Below are 18,971 nucleotides of genomic sequence, written 5' to 3'. Positions count from 1 at the left end.
ATTTTAAAATCTGTAAAGTTGTTAGTGGACTTTACTTCTGAATTCAGTGCAAAGATCTTCTCTTAATATATGCAAATTGCAAAACTGTTGTGATAGCGTGGTCAGGTTTCCCTTGTGCATTTGGTCTGCCTGGCACATAACCACTGCCACATCATAACAAGAATACTTGTCTTAGAACCTCAGTAAATGAATAAAAAAATTGTTATATACTTCTGTCATATGTGCTTTGTATTTGATCAAAAAATGTGTGAATGTAAAAGTATTTTGCTATGAAAATTTAGCTTTTGATTGCCCTTTGCAAGATAATAAACATGTAACTCAATTGGATTCTGCATGCCACCTTCTTGGGCCTCCCTGCAGTGAACTCAGTTTCCCACCATACCCAAACCATTCCATGATACCAAGATTTCCTTTTAACTGCTGTTAGTACATCTCAATGAAGAAGTGGCATATCAACCCTCCTCCACCAAACTATAGTCCACCCAGTCAGGTAAACCAACAGCAGAAAAATGTGAAATACTTCTTGGAATCAATCCATTTGCACTTTTTTGATTCATTTATGAGATGAGGGCATTGCTGGCATTGCTGTTGAGCAGGTGGTAGGGGCGATAAGGCCATTTCAAGGCACAGTTAAGAGTCAACCGCATTGCTGAGAGTCTGGGTCACAAAAAGGTCAGACTGGGTAAGGACAGCAGATTTCCTTCCCCAAACGACCAGTGAACTAAATGCGTTTTTACAAAAATCTGGTAATGTCATGGCCACTACTGATGCTAACATTCTATTTCAGATTTCTTTAATTAGCTGAAACTAAATTCCCCACCTGGTATAATGGAATTTGAACTTGTGCCTCGAATCGTCCAAACCTCTGGAATCCCATAACTTTTCCCATAATATAACAGGAATGCCACCATTCCCGTAAAATATATAACACCATACACTCTAACATCCATCACATTTATAGGAAACAATCCAGAACGACTGCAATAAAATGGAAAATTAACTTAAAAGTAGCATTTCTTTTGTAATAGAATATAAATATGAAGTTATTTTGTACGTTAACATTAATGTTAAATATGTGATAAATAAGGATGTCATCAATGGAGAAGAATATATGGCACAAAGGTAGATTTTGGCAATTATTTTTTTTTGTGCTGTAATGCACTATCCTGTTTTGACTCTGCATTTTCAGGTTATATTGGTGCAAGTTAATCCTGGGGAGACATTCACAATCAGAACAGAAGATGGTCACATTCAGTGTATTCAAGGTAAGGATTTAATGAACGTATTTTAAAAAATTAAGTACTGTATAGTAAATAAAGCTCCCATTAATACAATCCCCATAGAGACCAACAGCTTGATGAATTTCCCAGCAACCAACAAAGAACAGAAGGACAAAATTTCACATTTTAAGACTATTACTGTAACAAACTAAAAATCAATAGAGACCAAACATTACTTAACAGGCAACTGATACATCATACTAAAGAAAAGGTACTTTCACATTAACTAATGCAATTGAGATACATCTAACAACCCTTTTCGCCTTGGGCTACACTCTGGCAGACATATAGTATTACAGGAACAAGTCCAAAGTAATTTCTGGCTCTGCAGCAGGGTCACTTCTGCCTGTAAAGCTAGGTGTAAACTTTCAGTGTCCTCCAAAACTCGATTCACTCAGCCCGTGACTTCAAGATGTGATTTCACCAGCAAGACCCACTTCAGTGAGTTTAGTATCACCTTAACACCCCTTTTCAGGATGTTCTTTTTCACTTTCAGTTCAAGGAGACATTTTAAGAAATAATTATTTTGTAAAGTCCAGCTTCATAACATTGTATAGAAGAGTGATGAGAACACTGATAGTAAGTCATATTTGAAAACTTATTTTCTATCAGTAGTAATACTGTTAAATTCCATCCCTCTTTCCATTGTTACGTTACCCTTCTTGAAAGAAATTGTAATCTGCAGCCTCAAATAAGTGTATCTTTGGCTGCATGTATGAAACAGTGTCAAAATGTAATCACTTAATTAAAATGAGTTTGGGATAGCATGTAGATAAGTGATATTTTTCTGAAAATAAAACTTTTCTGATGTCGGCTAAATTTCGCTTGTCCTTTGTGACCAAATTATGGGTGCCTTGTATTTCATTATTCATTACACTTAGCTGTAGATTTTAATTTCTGTTCAGAATATTATTATTTAATTTGTGGTCCGTCAAGATGCAGGGGGTGGAGACAGCATTAAAGTAGCACTGGACGTCATATCAGTAAGGCAATCAATCATCATCTTCAATTCATCAGAAGATATATAATCAAATTGGCTGCGCTGTTTTCTGTATGAGCTTCTGCAGATGATGCCTACTTTTTTCCATAGACCTTCCTCCATTGAGTTTTGTGAAATTATTCCTAAAGAGCTTGATAAAAATGAGCTAGGTCCAGTTCCATCAACTCAAAAACCTGCATAGAGAGCAAAAGCAGTCTCCCTCAGTGGCTGGAGGTTATCGTAATTTTGCACATGCACAGTTCAAAAACTCAAGGACTTGAAAAGAACTGTTGTTCCAGACATTCCAGCATCCTGCTAATGAAACAGGATGAGGAACAACGATTTGGTGAATCAACAACCAAGATGTCAGTGAAAAATTAAAAATGTGCTGGAACTTGACTTTTTTTATTCGCTAATTTTTATTCCTTACTCTTTCTGTCCTGAAAGTTAAGGTACCTTGAGCAACTGATCATTCTTCTTTCAATCCAGGCAGAGAGTTGGTAGGTTATTTGGTCTGTGGGTGCATCACAGCTAAGCCTAATATTTTCCCCACCCAGCATCTATCCATGCACATTTGGATGGGGGACACTGGAAAGCAGTCAAGATTTTGCGATTAGGTAGTCTTGCTATTAAATAAGCTTAACTTGCCATATACGTTAGATTTATTTTAAAAATGCAGTTCTTTATTGCTTCAATTTTTGATATTCTTTTAGGTCCTGCTCATGTTCCCATGATGTCACCAAATGGTTCAATGCCTCCAATTTATGTGCCTCCTGGTTACATCTCACAGGTACTGTACATTCTCTGTATTTTAGTGCATGAGATCTAATGATAACTGCCAGTTTAAGCTCTCTGCAAACATAAGCATGATTTTAGTAGTTGAAAGTAGGAACCGGTTACCAGTTTTGTTAAAGTCAGTTACTTTTATATGGCACTTAAATTAGCTTATGATTGAATATACTCTTCCACTGGGGAATAATAATGTTTCATCTATATTTAAAAATGTAACATTTGGATGTTGAAGGGACAAGATTAAATTGGAGTGAAGCCCTCATTCGATAATGTGTTCCATGGTGGTGCATGTTTTTAACACTTGCAGAAGGCTTTAGTTAGAGAGCTCCTTTAAATGGAAAAATGGAGCCTTTCAAAATAAAACTAAAAGATCTAAAGTGACACCAACCATTATTATAATATAAGTGTAACAAGGATATTCAAATTATTTGTAAGTATTGGATATATTCCATTTGAATCTCCTTGGTTTAGACCACTATAATTTATATTTTTCTATCAGTGAACAGTTTGTGTTCCACAAAGGAACTCTCCAACTATTGAATTCCCTGTATATGAATAAAAATGTACCTCCATAATCTTTAATGTGGAATGTACTTTATTTTGAAAATAATCGTCTTTACAGTTATTTTTCTTTACATTTAGGCCAGTATTGCACATACTATTATGGAAACAAAAATGATTCATGAGTTCAACTAGTTCTAAAGAAGAAAGCACAACAGCCATTCTTTGTAATTCATTTAACTTGCATTTATATGATGCCTTTGACTAGCCTTCAAAGGTGAAAACGTTGATACCGAATAGTTACAGGAAAGTTGAGTAGTTGATTGAAAGCACTGTTGAAGTGGTAGGTTTGGGAAATTTTTAGAAGGGAAGGTTTAAGGGAACATAATTAGAGTATTCCAGAGGAAACTTCAAAGCAATAGATTTGGAATCCTGGGTTTCCTGACCTGATGGCACCCTTTCTATTCCTCATGAGCAGTAATCTGCACACACAATCTGAGCAGATCACTCAAAATTTTGACAAGAATCTGTAAAACAGACAATTAGACCATAAGACATAGGAGCAGAAATTAGGCCATTCGGCCCATCGAATCTGCTCCTCCGTTCAATCATGGCTGATAAGTTTCTCAACCCCATTCTCCCGCCTTCTCCCCGTAACCTTTGATCCCCTTACCAATCAAGAACCTATCTATCTCAGTCTTAAATACACTCAATGACCTGGCCTCCACAGCCTTCTGTGGCAATGAATTCCATAGATTCACCACTCTCTGGCTAAAGAAGTTTCTCCTCATCTCTGTTCTGAAAGGTCTTCCCTTTACTCTGAGGCTGTGCCCTTGGGTCCTAGTCTCAACTACTAGTGGAAGCATCTTCCCCACGTCCACTGTATCCAGGCCTTTCAGTATTCTGTAAGTTTCAATCAGATCCCCCCCCTCATCCTTCTAAACTCCATCGAGTACAGACCCAGAGTCCTCAAACGTTCCTCATATGTTAAACCTTTCGTTCCTGGGATCATTCTCGTGAACCTCCTCTGGATCCTCTCCAGGGCCAGCACATCCTTCCTGAGATACGGGGCCCAAAATTGCTCACAATATTCTAAATGTGATCTGACCAGAGCCTTATAAAGCCTCAGTGCATGACCTCACACTTTCCTACGTTGTATTCCATCTGCCACTTCTTTGCCCATCCTCCTAACCTGTCCAAATCCTTTTGCAGCCTCCCCGCCTCCTCAATACTACCTGTCCCTCCACCTATCTTTGTATCATCTACAAACTTAGCCAGGATGCCCTCAGTTCCTTCATCTAGATCATTAATGTATAAAGTGAAAAGTTGTGATCCCAACATTGACCTCTGCAGTACTCCACTAGTCACCGGCTGCCATCCTGAGAAGGACCCCCTTATCCCCACTCTCTGCCTCCTGCCAGACAGCCAATCTTCTATCCATGCCAGTACCTTGCCTCTAACACCATGGGCTTTTATCTTACTGAGCAGCCTCCTGTGCAGCGCCTTGTCAAAGGCCTTCTGGAAGTCCAAGTAGATAACATCCATTTGCTCTCCTTTGTCTAACCTACTCGTTACCTCCTCAAAGAATTCTAACAGATTTCTCAGGCATGACCTCCCTTTGATGAAACCATGCTGACTCTGCCCTATTTTACCATCCACTTCCAAGTATTCTGAAATCTCATCCTTAATAATGGACTCTAAAATCTTACCAATGACTGAGGTCAGGCTAATCGGCCTGTAATTTCCTATCTTTTGCCTCACTCCCTTCTTAAACAAGGGGGTTACATTAGCGATTTTCCAGTCCTCTGGGACCCTCCCTGACTCCAGTGATTCCTGAAAGATCACCACTAACACCTCCATTATCTCTTCAGCTATCTCCTTCAGAACTCTGGGGTGTAACCTATCTGATCCAGGTGATTTATCCACCTTCAGACCTTTCAGTTTTCCTAGCACCTTCTCCTTGGTAATGGCCACCATACTCACCTCTGCCCCCCCGACTCTCTTGAACTTTGGGGATGCCACTCCTGTCTTCCACTGTGAAGACTGATGCAAAGTACCTATTCAGTTCCTTTGCCATTTCTTTGTTCCCCACTACTACTTCTCCAGCGTCATTTTCCAGCAGCCCGATGTCCACTTTTGCCTCTCTCTTACCCTTTATATATCTAAAAAATTCTTGCAATCTTCTTTTATATTACTGGTTAGTTTACCCTCATATTTAATCTTCTCCCTCTTTATTTCTTTTTTAGTTGTCCTCTGTTGGTCTTTGTAGGCTTCCCAATCCCCTGGTTTCCCACTGCTCCTCGCCGCATTGTATTCTTTCTCTTTAGCTTTTATGCTGTCCCTGACTTCCCTTGTCAGCCATGGTTGCCTCGTCCTCCCTTTAGTATGCTCCTTCTTCCTAGGGATGAATATTTGCTGTGTCTCCCAAATTACTCCCAGAAACTCCTGCCATTGCTGTTCCATTCTCTTTCCTGCTGGGCTCATCTCCCAGTCAATTCTGGCCAGCTCCTCCCTCATGCCTCTGTAGTTGTCTTTATTCAACAGTAATACCGTTACATCTGATTCCAGCTTTTTCCTCTCAAATTGCAGGGTAAATTCTATCATTTATGGTCACTTCCTCCTAAGGGTTCCTTCAAGCTCCCTTATCATATCTGCCTCATTACACATCACTAAATCTACAATTGCCTATTCCCTAGTGGGCTCCGCCACAAGCTGCTCCAAAAAGCTATCTCGTAGACACTCCACAAATTCCTTTTCTTGGGATCCACTACTAACCTGATTTTCCCAGTCTACCTGCATATTGAAATCCCCCATGATCACTGTAACCTTGCCTTTCTTACATATCTTTTCTATCTCCTGGTGTATCTTGTGCTCCACATCCTGACCACTGTTTGGAGGCCTGTACATAACTCCCATTATGGTTTCTTTACCTTTGCGGTTCCTCAACTCTACCCACACAGATTCTACATCATCTGATCCTACATCATTTCTTACTATCAATTTAATTTAATTTCTTACTAACAAAGCAACCCCACCCCCTCTACCAACCTCTCTATCTTTTTGATAGGATGTATATCCTTGGGTATTTAGCTCCCAGTCCTGATCCCCTTGCAGCCATGTCTCTGTGATGCCCACCACATCATACCTGCCAATTTCAATCTGCGCCACAAGCTCATTTACCTTATTTCGTATACTGCGTGCATTCAGATACAACACCTTCAGTCCTGTATTTCCCGTCCCCTTTCTCATTGTCGTCCCTTTATCTGAAGTGCTTGAAGTTAGATTCCTAACCCTTTCCAAGCACTGTGTCCTATTTTGTGTTCTGGAGACTTTAATAACCTCTCCTGGGCTCTCCTTTTTCTTCAGTTTTTTCATAATTTTCCATGAAGTTGAATCCACCCCCCCACCAAGCTAACCTGATGCTTTGATTCCCATTAGTCATATTTCTTGGAGTTTTACCCTTCCCTCCCCAACCCCCCCACACTTTCTAGTTTAAAGTCCTGTTGACCAGTCTATTTACTGTTTTCGCTAGAACATTGGTCCCAGATCGGTTCAGGTGGAGACCGTCCCAACGGTACAGATCCCGCCTGTTCCAATACTGATGCCAGTGCCCCACGAAATGGAACCCCTCTTTCCCACACCATTCCTTTAGCCACGTGTTTACTTCCCTTATTCTCACGTCCCTTTGCCAATTTGCACGTGGCTCGGGTAGTATTCCGGAGATTATAACCCTTGAGGACCTGTTCTTTAGTTCCTAGTTCCTGATAATTCCCAAACAGGTCCTCTTTCCTAGTCTTACCTATGTTATTTGTCCTGACATGGACCACAATAACTGGATCCTCCCCCTCCCTCTCCAATATCCTTTCAAGCCGGTCAGAGGTGTCCCTCCCCTTGGCACGGGCAGGCAACATACCATGCGGGACTCTTGATCCTGCTTACAAAGCAAGCTATCAATTCCCCTAATTATAGAGTCCCCTACAACTACCACATCTTTTTGCTCCCCCCTCTTGAATGGCCACCTGTGCCACGGTGCCATGGTCAGCTGGCTCATCCTCCCTACAGTCCTGTTCCTCATCCACACAGGGAGCAAGTACCTTGTACCTGTTGGACAAGGTCAAGAGCTGAGGCTCCTCTGTTCCTGAACACAGGATCCCTCTACCTGCCTCACTTGCAGTCACACCCTGACCACTGACTGGACTTGAGGTATTTAATCTACCGCCTCCCGATACAAAGCGTCCAGGTAACTCTTCCCCCTTCCCGATGTGCCGCAGCGTCCAGAGCTTGGACTCCAGCTCACCAATTCTGAGCCGGAGTTCCTCCAGCAACCAACAGTTGCTGCAGATGTGGTCACTGCAGCTCGCAATGGGATCGCAATGGGATCTGCCAGCTCCCACATCATACAGCTACAGCACATCACCTGCCCAGCCATCTCTACTTAGATAATTAATTTATTAATTAGCTTTGCAGTGTTTTCTTTTCAAATTTGGTGCAGATTTCCTACCAACCAATCAGGTGACATCCTGTGACATCACTTTTTCAGTTTTAGCTTCAGTTACTCTGTGCCCTGAGGTCTCCACTCTGGTGCTCCTCCCTCCGAGTCTGCTCCCTAGAGACAAGGCCGTGAATCCCCGAGGTAAACTAGATTTATACTCACCGCTCTGGTGCTCCTCCCTCCGAGTCTGCTCCCTGGATTTACTCACCAATCAGCTGCTTTTTCTTTAAAATCCACTTTCAGAAGAGTGTCCCTCGCAGGTCTGGTGCGGTGGTACTTTTAGGCTTTTAATATATCTGTTAGTAGATGTTGATAAAATGTTTCCCCTACAATTATTTCTTCATTGCAATATTTAAACCTGATGGATTTTGATAAACGTGTCCACATAGCAGCAAAGTTCTGACGGCAGCAACACCCTGGAGTAACAGGTTGTTCACATCAGAACTGAGGGGCTACATGCCAATGACTCAAGTACCTTTGACTGTACAACCACAAGTTGATGAATGTCACCTGCCAGCCCACTGGAGAACCCAACACCAGGGTGCAGAGAAGTGAAGGCACTGCCTCTTCTCTTTTTAGGTTTGAGGAGGAGGGAGGGATGGAAACACTACAGCAATGTAATGTTTGGGGCTATTCCGTTCTTTGACAGTGGGTCCCCCTTGATTCCCTCTTGAGTCATGGTGGCTGCGATGACTTCTCCCAGAATGCTTCAGTCACTTCTCACCAGCGCCCTCTGTTGGATCTTTTTTCCCAACATTTCTCTTATTGATGTCCTTACTAACTAGGTGAGATCCCACTAAATCTAGAACTTCCAATTGCCTTATTTAACTGGGGGCTGGTTACTGATTGGACTGTATTATTTTGGACCTGGATGAAACTTCCCATCTTTTTACTGAAGTCCACCATAGACCAGGCTATCAAGATTGCTCTCAAACTTTGGTGTTTAAAGTTTTCAAAGTTAGCTTTAACTGTCATAATGAAGATTTAGTTCATAAGAAAAAGTTATCTTCACCTGTACCATATGCTGATTGTAAAAAAAAAAGTTTAGATGATAGCAGTGCCAGCTTAGATAGATTTCATTCAATGAAAACTGATTTTTTTTTAACTTGCCTTTTAGATTGGGAAGGTGCAAAGGAAGAGTTCTATGTATGTTTTAATTTTGCTTTGTTTAATCAGGAAGCACAACTGGAGAATGCCTGTGAAATCAAAGACTGCTCAGTTGCCATGGGAGCAGTTAGAACTTACTAACCCGAGTTACGGGCGTTCTCTGACTTGGGTCCTCTCAAATAATCTTTTCTACTTGTAGTTTGGCAATGTCCACTTTGGCTTGGCCTAAATAGCCAAGTGGTTATGGTACTGGACTTGTAACCCCAAGATCAAGAGTTCAAATCTCACAATGGCAAACTATGAAACAACGTAACTTCATCTGAAAACAGATGGAAACGTCTTTGTACTCGAAAGAGTTACCCACAGAAAGCCAGCTTTTCTAGTTCCTGTTTGTGTTATTTGTGGGAGAAGACTGTTCAGATTGTTGACTTCAGCCTTCCATTTTTATAGTGAGGATGACCATGCGTTGAAGCCATCAGTTCTCAGTGTGAAACTATTTTGTATTTTAATCCAGGTAGAAATTAAGAATTATTTTGGGGGATTGACTCTTGTTGCCTCATTTGCATCTTTGCACTCGTTCAACATTCTGAAAAGTGTAGCCTGCTGCTCAGAGTTTAAACAAAGTATTTTCACTGAAAGAAAGACTGGCGATTATATAGTACCTTCACAGCCTCAGGATGTCTAAAGCACTTTACACCAATTGAACACTTTTGAAATGTTGTGCCCATTGTAATTTAGGAAATACAGCAGGCACTTTGCATACAGCAGTATCCCATAGCAGCAATTTTATAATGATCCGATAATCTCTCTAAACTAATCATGATGGCAGATGGTGAAATTCAATAAAAAATCTGGAATTAAAAGTCTGATGACGACCATGAAACCATTGCCAATTGTCATAAAAATCCATCTAGTTCACTAATGTGCTTTAAGGAAGGAAATCTGTCCTTACCTGGTCTGGCCTACATGTGACTCCAGACCCACAGCAATGTGGTTGACTCTTAAATGCCCTATGAACAAAGGCAATTAGGAATGGGCAATAAATGCTGGCCTAGCCAGCGACACCAACATCCCATGAACAAATAAAAAAAACTCCACTACTGGATTTAAGCTCGTAATCTAGATTAACAAACTAGTGCAGTACATGGCATTGCCTTGGCAGGAGTTTTCTGTCTTTCTGATGAGACATCAAAACACCTAAAGATGATGGATTCCACGACACTCTTAAAAGAGGAGTGTGGTGTTCTCCATCAACCGTTACAATTGGTGATTGGTCAAAATGTTTGTGCAAACCCCGCTGTATGCTCTATTACTCGTTTGCGTTAGATAAGCAAAGGTATTTTCTAGAGGGAGAAAGGGAAGAAGTTCATTGGGATAAAAATAAAATTGCAGAAACATGTTAAAAGTGCTCAGGAGGCTGGAAAAAATTCCCTTAGCCCAACTGATGAAACATTAGGTATAATGGCCCCCAAAGGGAAAACAAATGAAATTGTGGAAACATCCTGAACTCCAATATAATCAAAAGAAATTTAACCTACTTAAATGTTTGGGTGCAGTATCCTTTCTCATAGATTATAATTCACAGCTGTTGATCAGCTGCAGTTTGTTTTATTCAGATTTGGCAGCTTTTTAACCCAGTGATGTTTTTGTAAAGCTCTTTAGCAGATCTGTGGGTTTGCATTAATGCCCATTGCATTTATATTTTAGCACTGTTTAACATGGTTCTTTAAAACCTGATCTTACATTTTGTACCTCCACCATAGATGTAAACTGCAGGGAGAACTGAAGTCATGGGTGTCCTTAAAATAGCCTGCAATGTACAAACACCCTCATTTAAGTTTTCTTTGGATGGCTGGCAAAGGTCCATGCAGCGTGGCAGTGATGAAACTGCCTGCATGGTAGGCACCAACTGCTCAGTTCTTTGGCGTCCACCTTTTATGGAGTATGTTACTCAGCCTTTTGTTTCAGGTGACTACCTTTTAATAAACCACTGGAGCATTAGTCCCCAGGTTTGTGATATGATTGGGGCTTTTTGATTCTGTTAGTAGCACAGTTTCAGGTAACATGAATATATCAGTAATGGGTGATAATTCTGCCATTGCATCAGTCTGCCATAGTGGTCTTCCCTCTGACTGATGATAGGTTCAACCCCACTCCAGAACTTAAGCATAAAAAGTAAATGTGACACTTTTTCAAAGATCAACACTGGTGTCATAGCCAGCATAGACTGTTTACCAACCATCAAAACAGATTACTTGGTCATTTATCCCATTACTTGTGCAAATTGCTTCCTGCATTTTTAAAACTTTATTCTGAGATAAGGGTTTTACTAATAGGCAATAAATGCAGGCCTTATATCTAGTTGCTCTTGAGAAAAATGTGGTAGTGCACTGACTTCTTTGACCTCTGCAGTCCATGTTGTGCTCGTACTACTCCCACTCTTGTATTGGATAGGGAGATGCAGGATTCTGACCCAGTGGCATTAAATGTCAAAGCAACATTTCTTACACTTCAAAAGTAAAGTACGTTGATGCAGCATGAGGACATGGAAGCTGTTGTATAAATATAATTTGTTTTGATCAAAAGAATGTTGGTGTTGGGAGCTGCTAATGTTAAAAATTCTATTTTTTTTCTCTATTATCATTAACTTATAGTAATAAATTGCATCTACCCAACACAACTTGCTGCCAGGTAACAACTGTGCTAAGAATATATTAAACAAGGTCGGCGCTAAACAATCAAGATCAAATGTTCCCAACCTGTGGGTCACAACTCGTCTCTTCTCTGGGAGTTTGAAAGACCTTAGAAGCTGATGGCTCACCATCTGCTCTGATTGTTGCGAGCTGCTGATCTGGGCTCCTATCCAAAACTATTGCTTTGTTCCAGGTGCAGAGGCTTTGTTACAGGGGGGATAGGAAGTACTGAACTCTCAATGTTTTCTTTACCGCATGTAAAATTCCCACTTGCACCATGCCGAAGTAAATGTTACAGCCAGAGAGCATGGATGAGCATTTTGAAGGAGACATCTAGCAGAAGCTAGGGACTGGCAGCCAGGAAGGCTTGGAAGGAGAAAATGTAGTTGAGATTGGAGTGACAGAGAGGAGGATAAAGCATGAAGGAGATTGGGGAATTAAACATGTTTTAGTTAGTCACACAATTATGACAATAGATAACTTGGCTCACTTTGTTCTGATTTGTAAAAAAAATGAGCCCAGCTCTATATGTGTGGTGTGGTTGGAGAACTACTGATTTATTTTAAACTTGATTACTCCCAGTAAAATCATCAACATGTGTAGATGGTGGGGACTATATTCTTTTTGCCTGATGGTATGGAAACGTAGGGCTTAGAGGACATTTGAAGCATTGCGGGTTTATGACAGCAAGAAATACTATTTTGTTTTTTCTTTTAGAAGAAGTACCATGTCAGGAATGGCAGAAACCCATACTGTATAATGTAGTTATCCTTTCTCGACTTGATAATCTATGGTATTTATTTAAGTGTGCAAAATTTCCCATGTGTTGGGGGCAGGAAATGTTCCGATGCTTTTAGGTGCAAAATCAAATATCCAGCAAAGAAGCAATTTGGATTTACAAAGTCTGCAAGACTGCAGGCACATGAATTGCAGCATGGTAACTTGTACCTGTAAAAGACTGAAGAAGTACTCCCCAGTACTGCTGCTTTTGGTCATCTAACCTAATATATGTGGCTGTCATATTTTGCTTTACAGTGCTCCTGTGAAAGACTTTGGATGTTAAAGGCACTATATGAATACAAGTTGTTGCTTAATCCTCTGTCTCAGCAGATGTAGTCTCCTGTATATTATGCAGGGTTCATTTAAGTGGCTAATGCCACTATGCTCACAATTCTTTAAAAAAGGTATTTACTACTGTGTGAGAAATTTTCATCTGCTCATTTTCTGCAGCTAAAACATAATATGCTATCAAATTGTTGAAGCTGAAGCATTGTAGCAGATGTTACTTGTCAAAATAAAATTAACAACATAAATATTCTGACCGTCAAGCCCCCACATCTTGTTTTACTGTTGCATAATGTATTGTAGAATCAGTGCTGTAGCACCATGCCATATCAGAGGTTCAGATTAAGGTTTGCTAATCAGCCCTGCATGAGCTGTCAAATAATGTGCTGGTAATATTGGTATTCTGGTGATTTGGCAAATTGTTGTTTCCATTTTGAATTGCAATTTTACATTTTAATTAAAGAAACCTCTCACACAGCATTTTGTCAAATGTAAAACCATCAGCTTGTGGTATATTGCTCTTTAACTCACAGCTGTCTAAAAGAAAGAGAATATGTAAGATGGTGTAATGAGGATGTTTCTCACATAGCAAAAGTAAGGGGTGAGCTAATAGTGCAAGTATGGTAATGGAGAAGAGGTTCTGAACATGATTTTGAACATTAGGCTTTATTTTCCAGTTGATCATTCAGAGCAAGATAAAAGAATAGTTAAAGCAACCATTGGCCTGAGAAAAAACTTCCAAATTAGATATGAAATTATAGTAAATACAAGAGAAGCTGCTTAAAAAGTGGATGGGATAACAAAAGAGCCTACAGGGACTGAGTAAAGATGGGCAAAGTAAAGATAAGTAAAGGAGACAGGTGGAAAGAGAAATATACAAGTATAATTGAAATAAGGAGGCAATGCAGAATATTTTAGTTAGTATGAACACAAGGTTTTCCCAAGGTTAGCTTAATATTAAAGCAGCTTTAGAAATATATCCCCAAATAAGAAAAATACGTTATAATTTTGATTCACTTTTAAAAAGAGAAAACAATTTGTTTTGCAGGTAATAGAAGAAAATGGTGTTCGAAGGGTTGTTGTGTTGCCACACTCAACAGAATTCCACCCTAGTAATCATCCCTCTATGCATCCCCCTCCGCCTCATGTGCCACACTACATGCACTATCACCCAGCTTTAATTTCCCACCCTCATCAAGTTTACGCTCCAGGAACAGGGGACATCCCTCCACAGTTCATTCCTCAGCACCCTCCTCCACCCCACGTTTTTGCAGATCAAGGTAGGTACACACACAGATGTAGCAGTGACAAATTCCTTATTAAAGTTCAAATCTGTGCAGCACAGAGCTGGGAAAATCTACTAAATGAGGTGACTTGTGAAACAGTGGCAAAAAAACTTGGAGAGTGGTGAGGAGTGGGAAAATAGAAGTGTTATAAAACTGAAATTGAACAAACTTTTATTTTAAATATTTAAAACTGCAGCTCTGACAGTTAACAGTTAACTAGCTGTAAGTGTTAATTGCTGTGTCTGGCTGTGCCACATAGAACTGGGAGAATCTACTAAACAAAATGACTTGCTAAGCAGTGGCAATGGTAATTTGGTGCAGGGGTTGGAAAAGAGTGATAAATGGTTTACAAAAAAGGGCCAACAGCAAACAAGTAAATAATTGGAATGGAAATAGAAAATATGATGTCATAATCAATGTACAGAGGAGCAGCAGAACCTGAGGAAATTAAAGATATACATGTAGTTATTTAGCCATTCCTTTGTCTGTTTAGAATCTTTAGTGGTTAGCTTTTAAGCTTGATTTAATAAGGAAATTAATATTAGTGCAAGTGTAAGTTAAAGTAAGTGAGCTAAGTGATTAAATTCGAACTGCATTTATAAACACTAATAACAGCCAAAGCAAAATAATTAATAATAGTAACTGATTAGTTTAACGTTGAAGTAAATAAACATTTAGTGAACTAGGCCAAGTTACTAATTAGTTCAACGAATAAACTACAGATAGCCAACTGATTAATTAAGACTCTGTAAGGATTGTAGTATTTTGGAGTTTATGGGCAAAAAGACTTTTCTATACTGCCGCGCCTGTAAGAAATATCTTTGCTACAAGATACTCCGGTTCAGAGTCATTGAAGTGGAATTCAACTAGGGACATTCTGACATGGGAGAAGAAGGAGCTCCAGAATAAAGTACCATCCAGGGTACCATCACACACCAGAGGAAAGCAGAGGTGCAGGAAGGGAAGAATGTGACTTTCAATTAGCCAGGTTAGGGAAATATAGGTGAGGTAATGAAGGAGGTCTAGCAGACACTGCAGCTTTCCAAAAAATGCAAAGTACTCAATACCTGTGAGCAAAAGGAGAATGACTTGGACGGACAGCCAAAAGGCTGTCTAGGGTACCATGGAGCAGGAGAACACCCAAAGGAAGGAGGGCATAATAGGAAGGTTATAGTCATAAGAGATTCTGTAACTCTGGGAATAGATAGTATTCTTTACATTTGGGATCAAGGGTCTTGCAGGATATCTTCCTACCTGGTGTCAGAGAAATGGTCATCTTGAAATGTCTGGGAAAGAATCTGGAAAAGGAGGGGGAGGATCCAGTTGTGCTTCATGTCAGAACCAATGACCTAGGAAGGAAGAGGGGAGAGGTTGTACAATGGAAGTTAGGATTCATATTGAAAAGCGGGAACTCATGGGTAATTATCTCAGGATTATTACCTGAGCCACGTGCAGGAAAGTCAACATACGGTTGAAGGAGTGGTTTGGGAGAGAAGGGTTGCATTTTGTGGGACACTGGCAGCACTACAGAAATTGGAAGGAACTGTACCATTTCAACAGGCTACACCTGAACCGGGCTGGGATCAAGGTTCTACAGAAAAGGGGAACTGCTAGATATTGCAGAAATCTAACATTTAAAAAGAAATCAGCAAAGGAGAGTGAAGGACAGCTAAAGGAAGGAATAAGAATAACATGAATGAACAAAGATTGAAGTAGCAGCATTAAGTTAAAACCGCTACTAAAATCAAGGAGAGGAATAATAAAATAATTTAAATTGTACAGCAATATATGTAGCATTCAGAACACAGTGGTGAACTGGAAGCAATTTATAGAGAGGATCCAGTTATAGTAGCAATGACAAAGAAAGATGGCTATATAGAGAGCAGATTGGCAATGAAATATTGCTGGGTATAATGAAAGAGGTGAAGTAACTGTGCTAGTTAAAGATAATATGATGGTTTAAAAAGATGTAACCAGCATTTGGATACAAAGCCCATGTGGACTAAATTGAAAGGTGAGGAATTCTTCACCCTTTTGGAGGTACACTTTAGACCACCAAATGGTGGAAGGGAGTTTAAGAACTATGCAGGCAAACCTGAGGTGAATAGTAATCATTGAATAAGAATCATGGCAGATCTCAACTACCCCTCTCTCCCCACCCCACTTACCCAAATAAACTGGCAAGAAGCAGTGGGAGAGAAGAAAAAAAGAGTTTTTTAGTATATTCAGTATGTAAGAAAAACAATCACTGCTGGATCTTGTGATGAATAATGAACCAGAACAGATGGGAGTACCAAGAGTGAAGAGTAGCTTAGTAGTAGTAATCCTCAACATAGTAAGGCTCGAGATTAGAATTTTGAATGGCCAAGGTAATAGATTGGAAAAGACTAAAATTTTGAGCAAATAAGGGTGGAATGAAAGTTAATGGGGAGAAAATCTTGAAAAACAGAGATAGAAAAACAGTGGGAAATCTTAACAGGATAATCAGTGGTTCAAGTGAATTAAAAGCCAAAAACAAGAAAGCTAATTATGGGACATTATAATCGTTATATTGTTATGAAACTAAAGGGAAAATTGAATCTAAAGAAATAGACATATAAGAAGTACTTGGATACTAAAGGAGAGGAGAAAATGGAATATGAAGAACTTGAGAGCTTGACGTAAAAAGATAACAGGAAGGCAAAGAGAAATTACAAAATCAAATTATCAAAGAATATGGCATCCACAACTAAAGGAGAATTAAAGTAGAGATAAGGTACTAAATGATGAGAAAGATACTTTCTCAGGCAGAAGTAATGAATAACTACTTCACCAAAGGTTTTACTAAAGAAGATAACAAAATGGACACCACTAGAGGATGAGCTTAATAAGAATATTGATATAGTTGGGAAAGAAAGAGAGAAAATAATTCACAAACCAGCAAAACTAAAAGAGGATAGAAACCTAGGATAGATGGTATGCATCCAAGCATACTGAAGGAAACAAGGGAGGCAGAATGTAATCAAGGCACTAGTTTATATACAAAGTTCCATAGAAGAGAGGATAGCGCCAGAGGAATGGTGGACGATTAATATTTCTATATATATATATATATATATATATATAAGGGGACAGAACAAAACCTGGGAACTGTAGACCAGTCAGCTTACCATCAGTGATGGGAAAGATATTAGAATCTGTCCTGAAAGAAGTGATGGAATTGAGATAGAATGTATAATAAAACTAATCAGTGTGGATTCCAAAAAGCCAAGTCATGTTTATGTAAACTGATAGAATTCTTTGTATGGTCATGTAGTATATGCCGTACCTGGAATTTCAAAAGGCCTTTGATATGGCATCACGCAGTAGGTTCATGACAAAGGTGAAGGCACATCAGGTAAAGTTAAATAGCTGGATGGATAGCAGCGAGTAGGCGTAATGGATAGTTACTCGGATTGGAGGAAGGGAGAAAGCCATGTACCAAAAGGATCAGTGTTGAGACCACTGGTAATCATAATTTACATAAATGATTTGGACTTGGGAACGAGCAAGTCAGAATCAATTTACAGATGATACCAAACTGGGAAGTATAACTAACACTGAGAATGCAACATAAAACAAGAAGGCATTAGGAAACTTGCTCACTCGGCAGTTAAGTGGCAAATGAACTTTAACATGGAGAAATGTGAGGTGGTCCACTGATAAGAAAAATAGAAACATCACCTGCAGCTTAGAAGATAAATTGAATAAGGTAAAAGAGCAAAGGAGTCCAGGGGTACAGAAGAACAATCATTGAAAGCAGCATTGCTAGCATTTTTTATTTCTTTGACCCACAATGAGCTGGGATATGGAATACATTTGTAGTGAAGTTATGTTAAACTTAGAGGAGTCTGGTCAAGCTGCACTTGTAATACAATGCACATTTCTGGTCTCCATGCTTTTGAAAGGACATGGAAACACTGGAGAGAGTGAATGTATATACAATTTACAAGGATGATATCATTGAGAGATAGCTGCTATTGGAAAACATTGAACAGATTGGGGTTCATTTCTTTAGTAAAGAGAAGACTTTGAGACCTGATAGAGGTCATTAAAATAATACATGGGTGCGACTTGGTAGATGTGAAGAGATTGTTTCCAAAACTAGAGGGAATAAATACAAGATGGTTACTGCTAAACCCAACAGGGAATGAGGACAAATTCCTTTACTCAATAGTTAGAATGTGGAACTTGATACCACAGGACATGGTTCAGGCAAATAGCTTAGAAAATTTAAAAAGAATATTAGAGATGAGTATAGAAAAAAGGGAATGAAAATATATGCTGATGGGCTGAAAAGAGGTATATGGAATGGGAGGAGACTCATGAATACAAATACCTCAGATTAGTTGGGCTGAATAGCTTGTTTCTGTGCTAATATTTTACATAAAAACATTTTTGCAACATAGTAATTTTGCCAGCCCACTGTGTATGCATCTGACTTTTATGCCCTACTAAAGAAGCTGCCACTCCTTTTGTACATAAACTTCATTCACAGATTCTGTGTCATTCACGGAGGTCAACGAAAACAGTTTAATTCAATCACCAAGCAAAACAACAATAAATGCTGTCTAGCAGAGAAGAATCAAAAGTATTAGGCCCAGCAATACATTTTTGTTCTGTTGAGCCACTTTATGTATTGTTAAGTCTTTTTAATAGCCATTTCTAACATTTAAATTACAGTATTTATTAATTTCAGATGCGTAGGGTTTTTATTTAATTTTCAGTTTGTGAAATTTACATTGTGTTGTCGTTTAA

The 18,971-nt window shown here is 39.4% G+C and overlaps 1 protein-coding gene across 2 annotated transcripts in view; it reads left to right on the top strand.

Moving 5' to 3' along the window:
* The window catches only part of LOC121282022 (fibronectin type-III domain-containing protein 3A-like), a 156,271-nt gene that overhangs the window by 91,742 nt on the left and 45,558 nt on the right, over window positions 1-18,971 (top strand). For both annotated transcript variants that reach the window (XM_041195356.1, XM_041195355.1), the window contains 3 exons: window positions 1,190-1,265; window positions 2,973-3,049; window positions 13,958-14,189. In XM_041195356.1, coding sequence (XP_041051290.1) covers window positions 1,190-1,265; window positions 2,973-3,049; window positions 13,958-14,189 — 385 coding nt within the window. The remainder of the gene's footprint in view (window positions 1-1,189; window positions 1,266-2,972; window positions 3,050-13,957; window positions 14,190-18,971) is intronic.

This window comes from Carcharodon carcharias, chromosome 9 (assembly GCF_017639515.1).
Source record: "Carcharodon carcharias isolate sCarCar2 chromosome 9, sCarCar2.pri, whole genome shotgun sequence".
NCBI classification, from domain to species: Eukaryota; Metazoa; Chordata; class Chondrichthyes; order Lamniformes; family Lamnidae; genus Carcharodon; species Carcharodon carcharias.
This window is presented reverse-complemented; position numbering and strand designations above follow the sequence as displayed.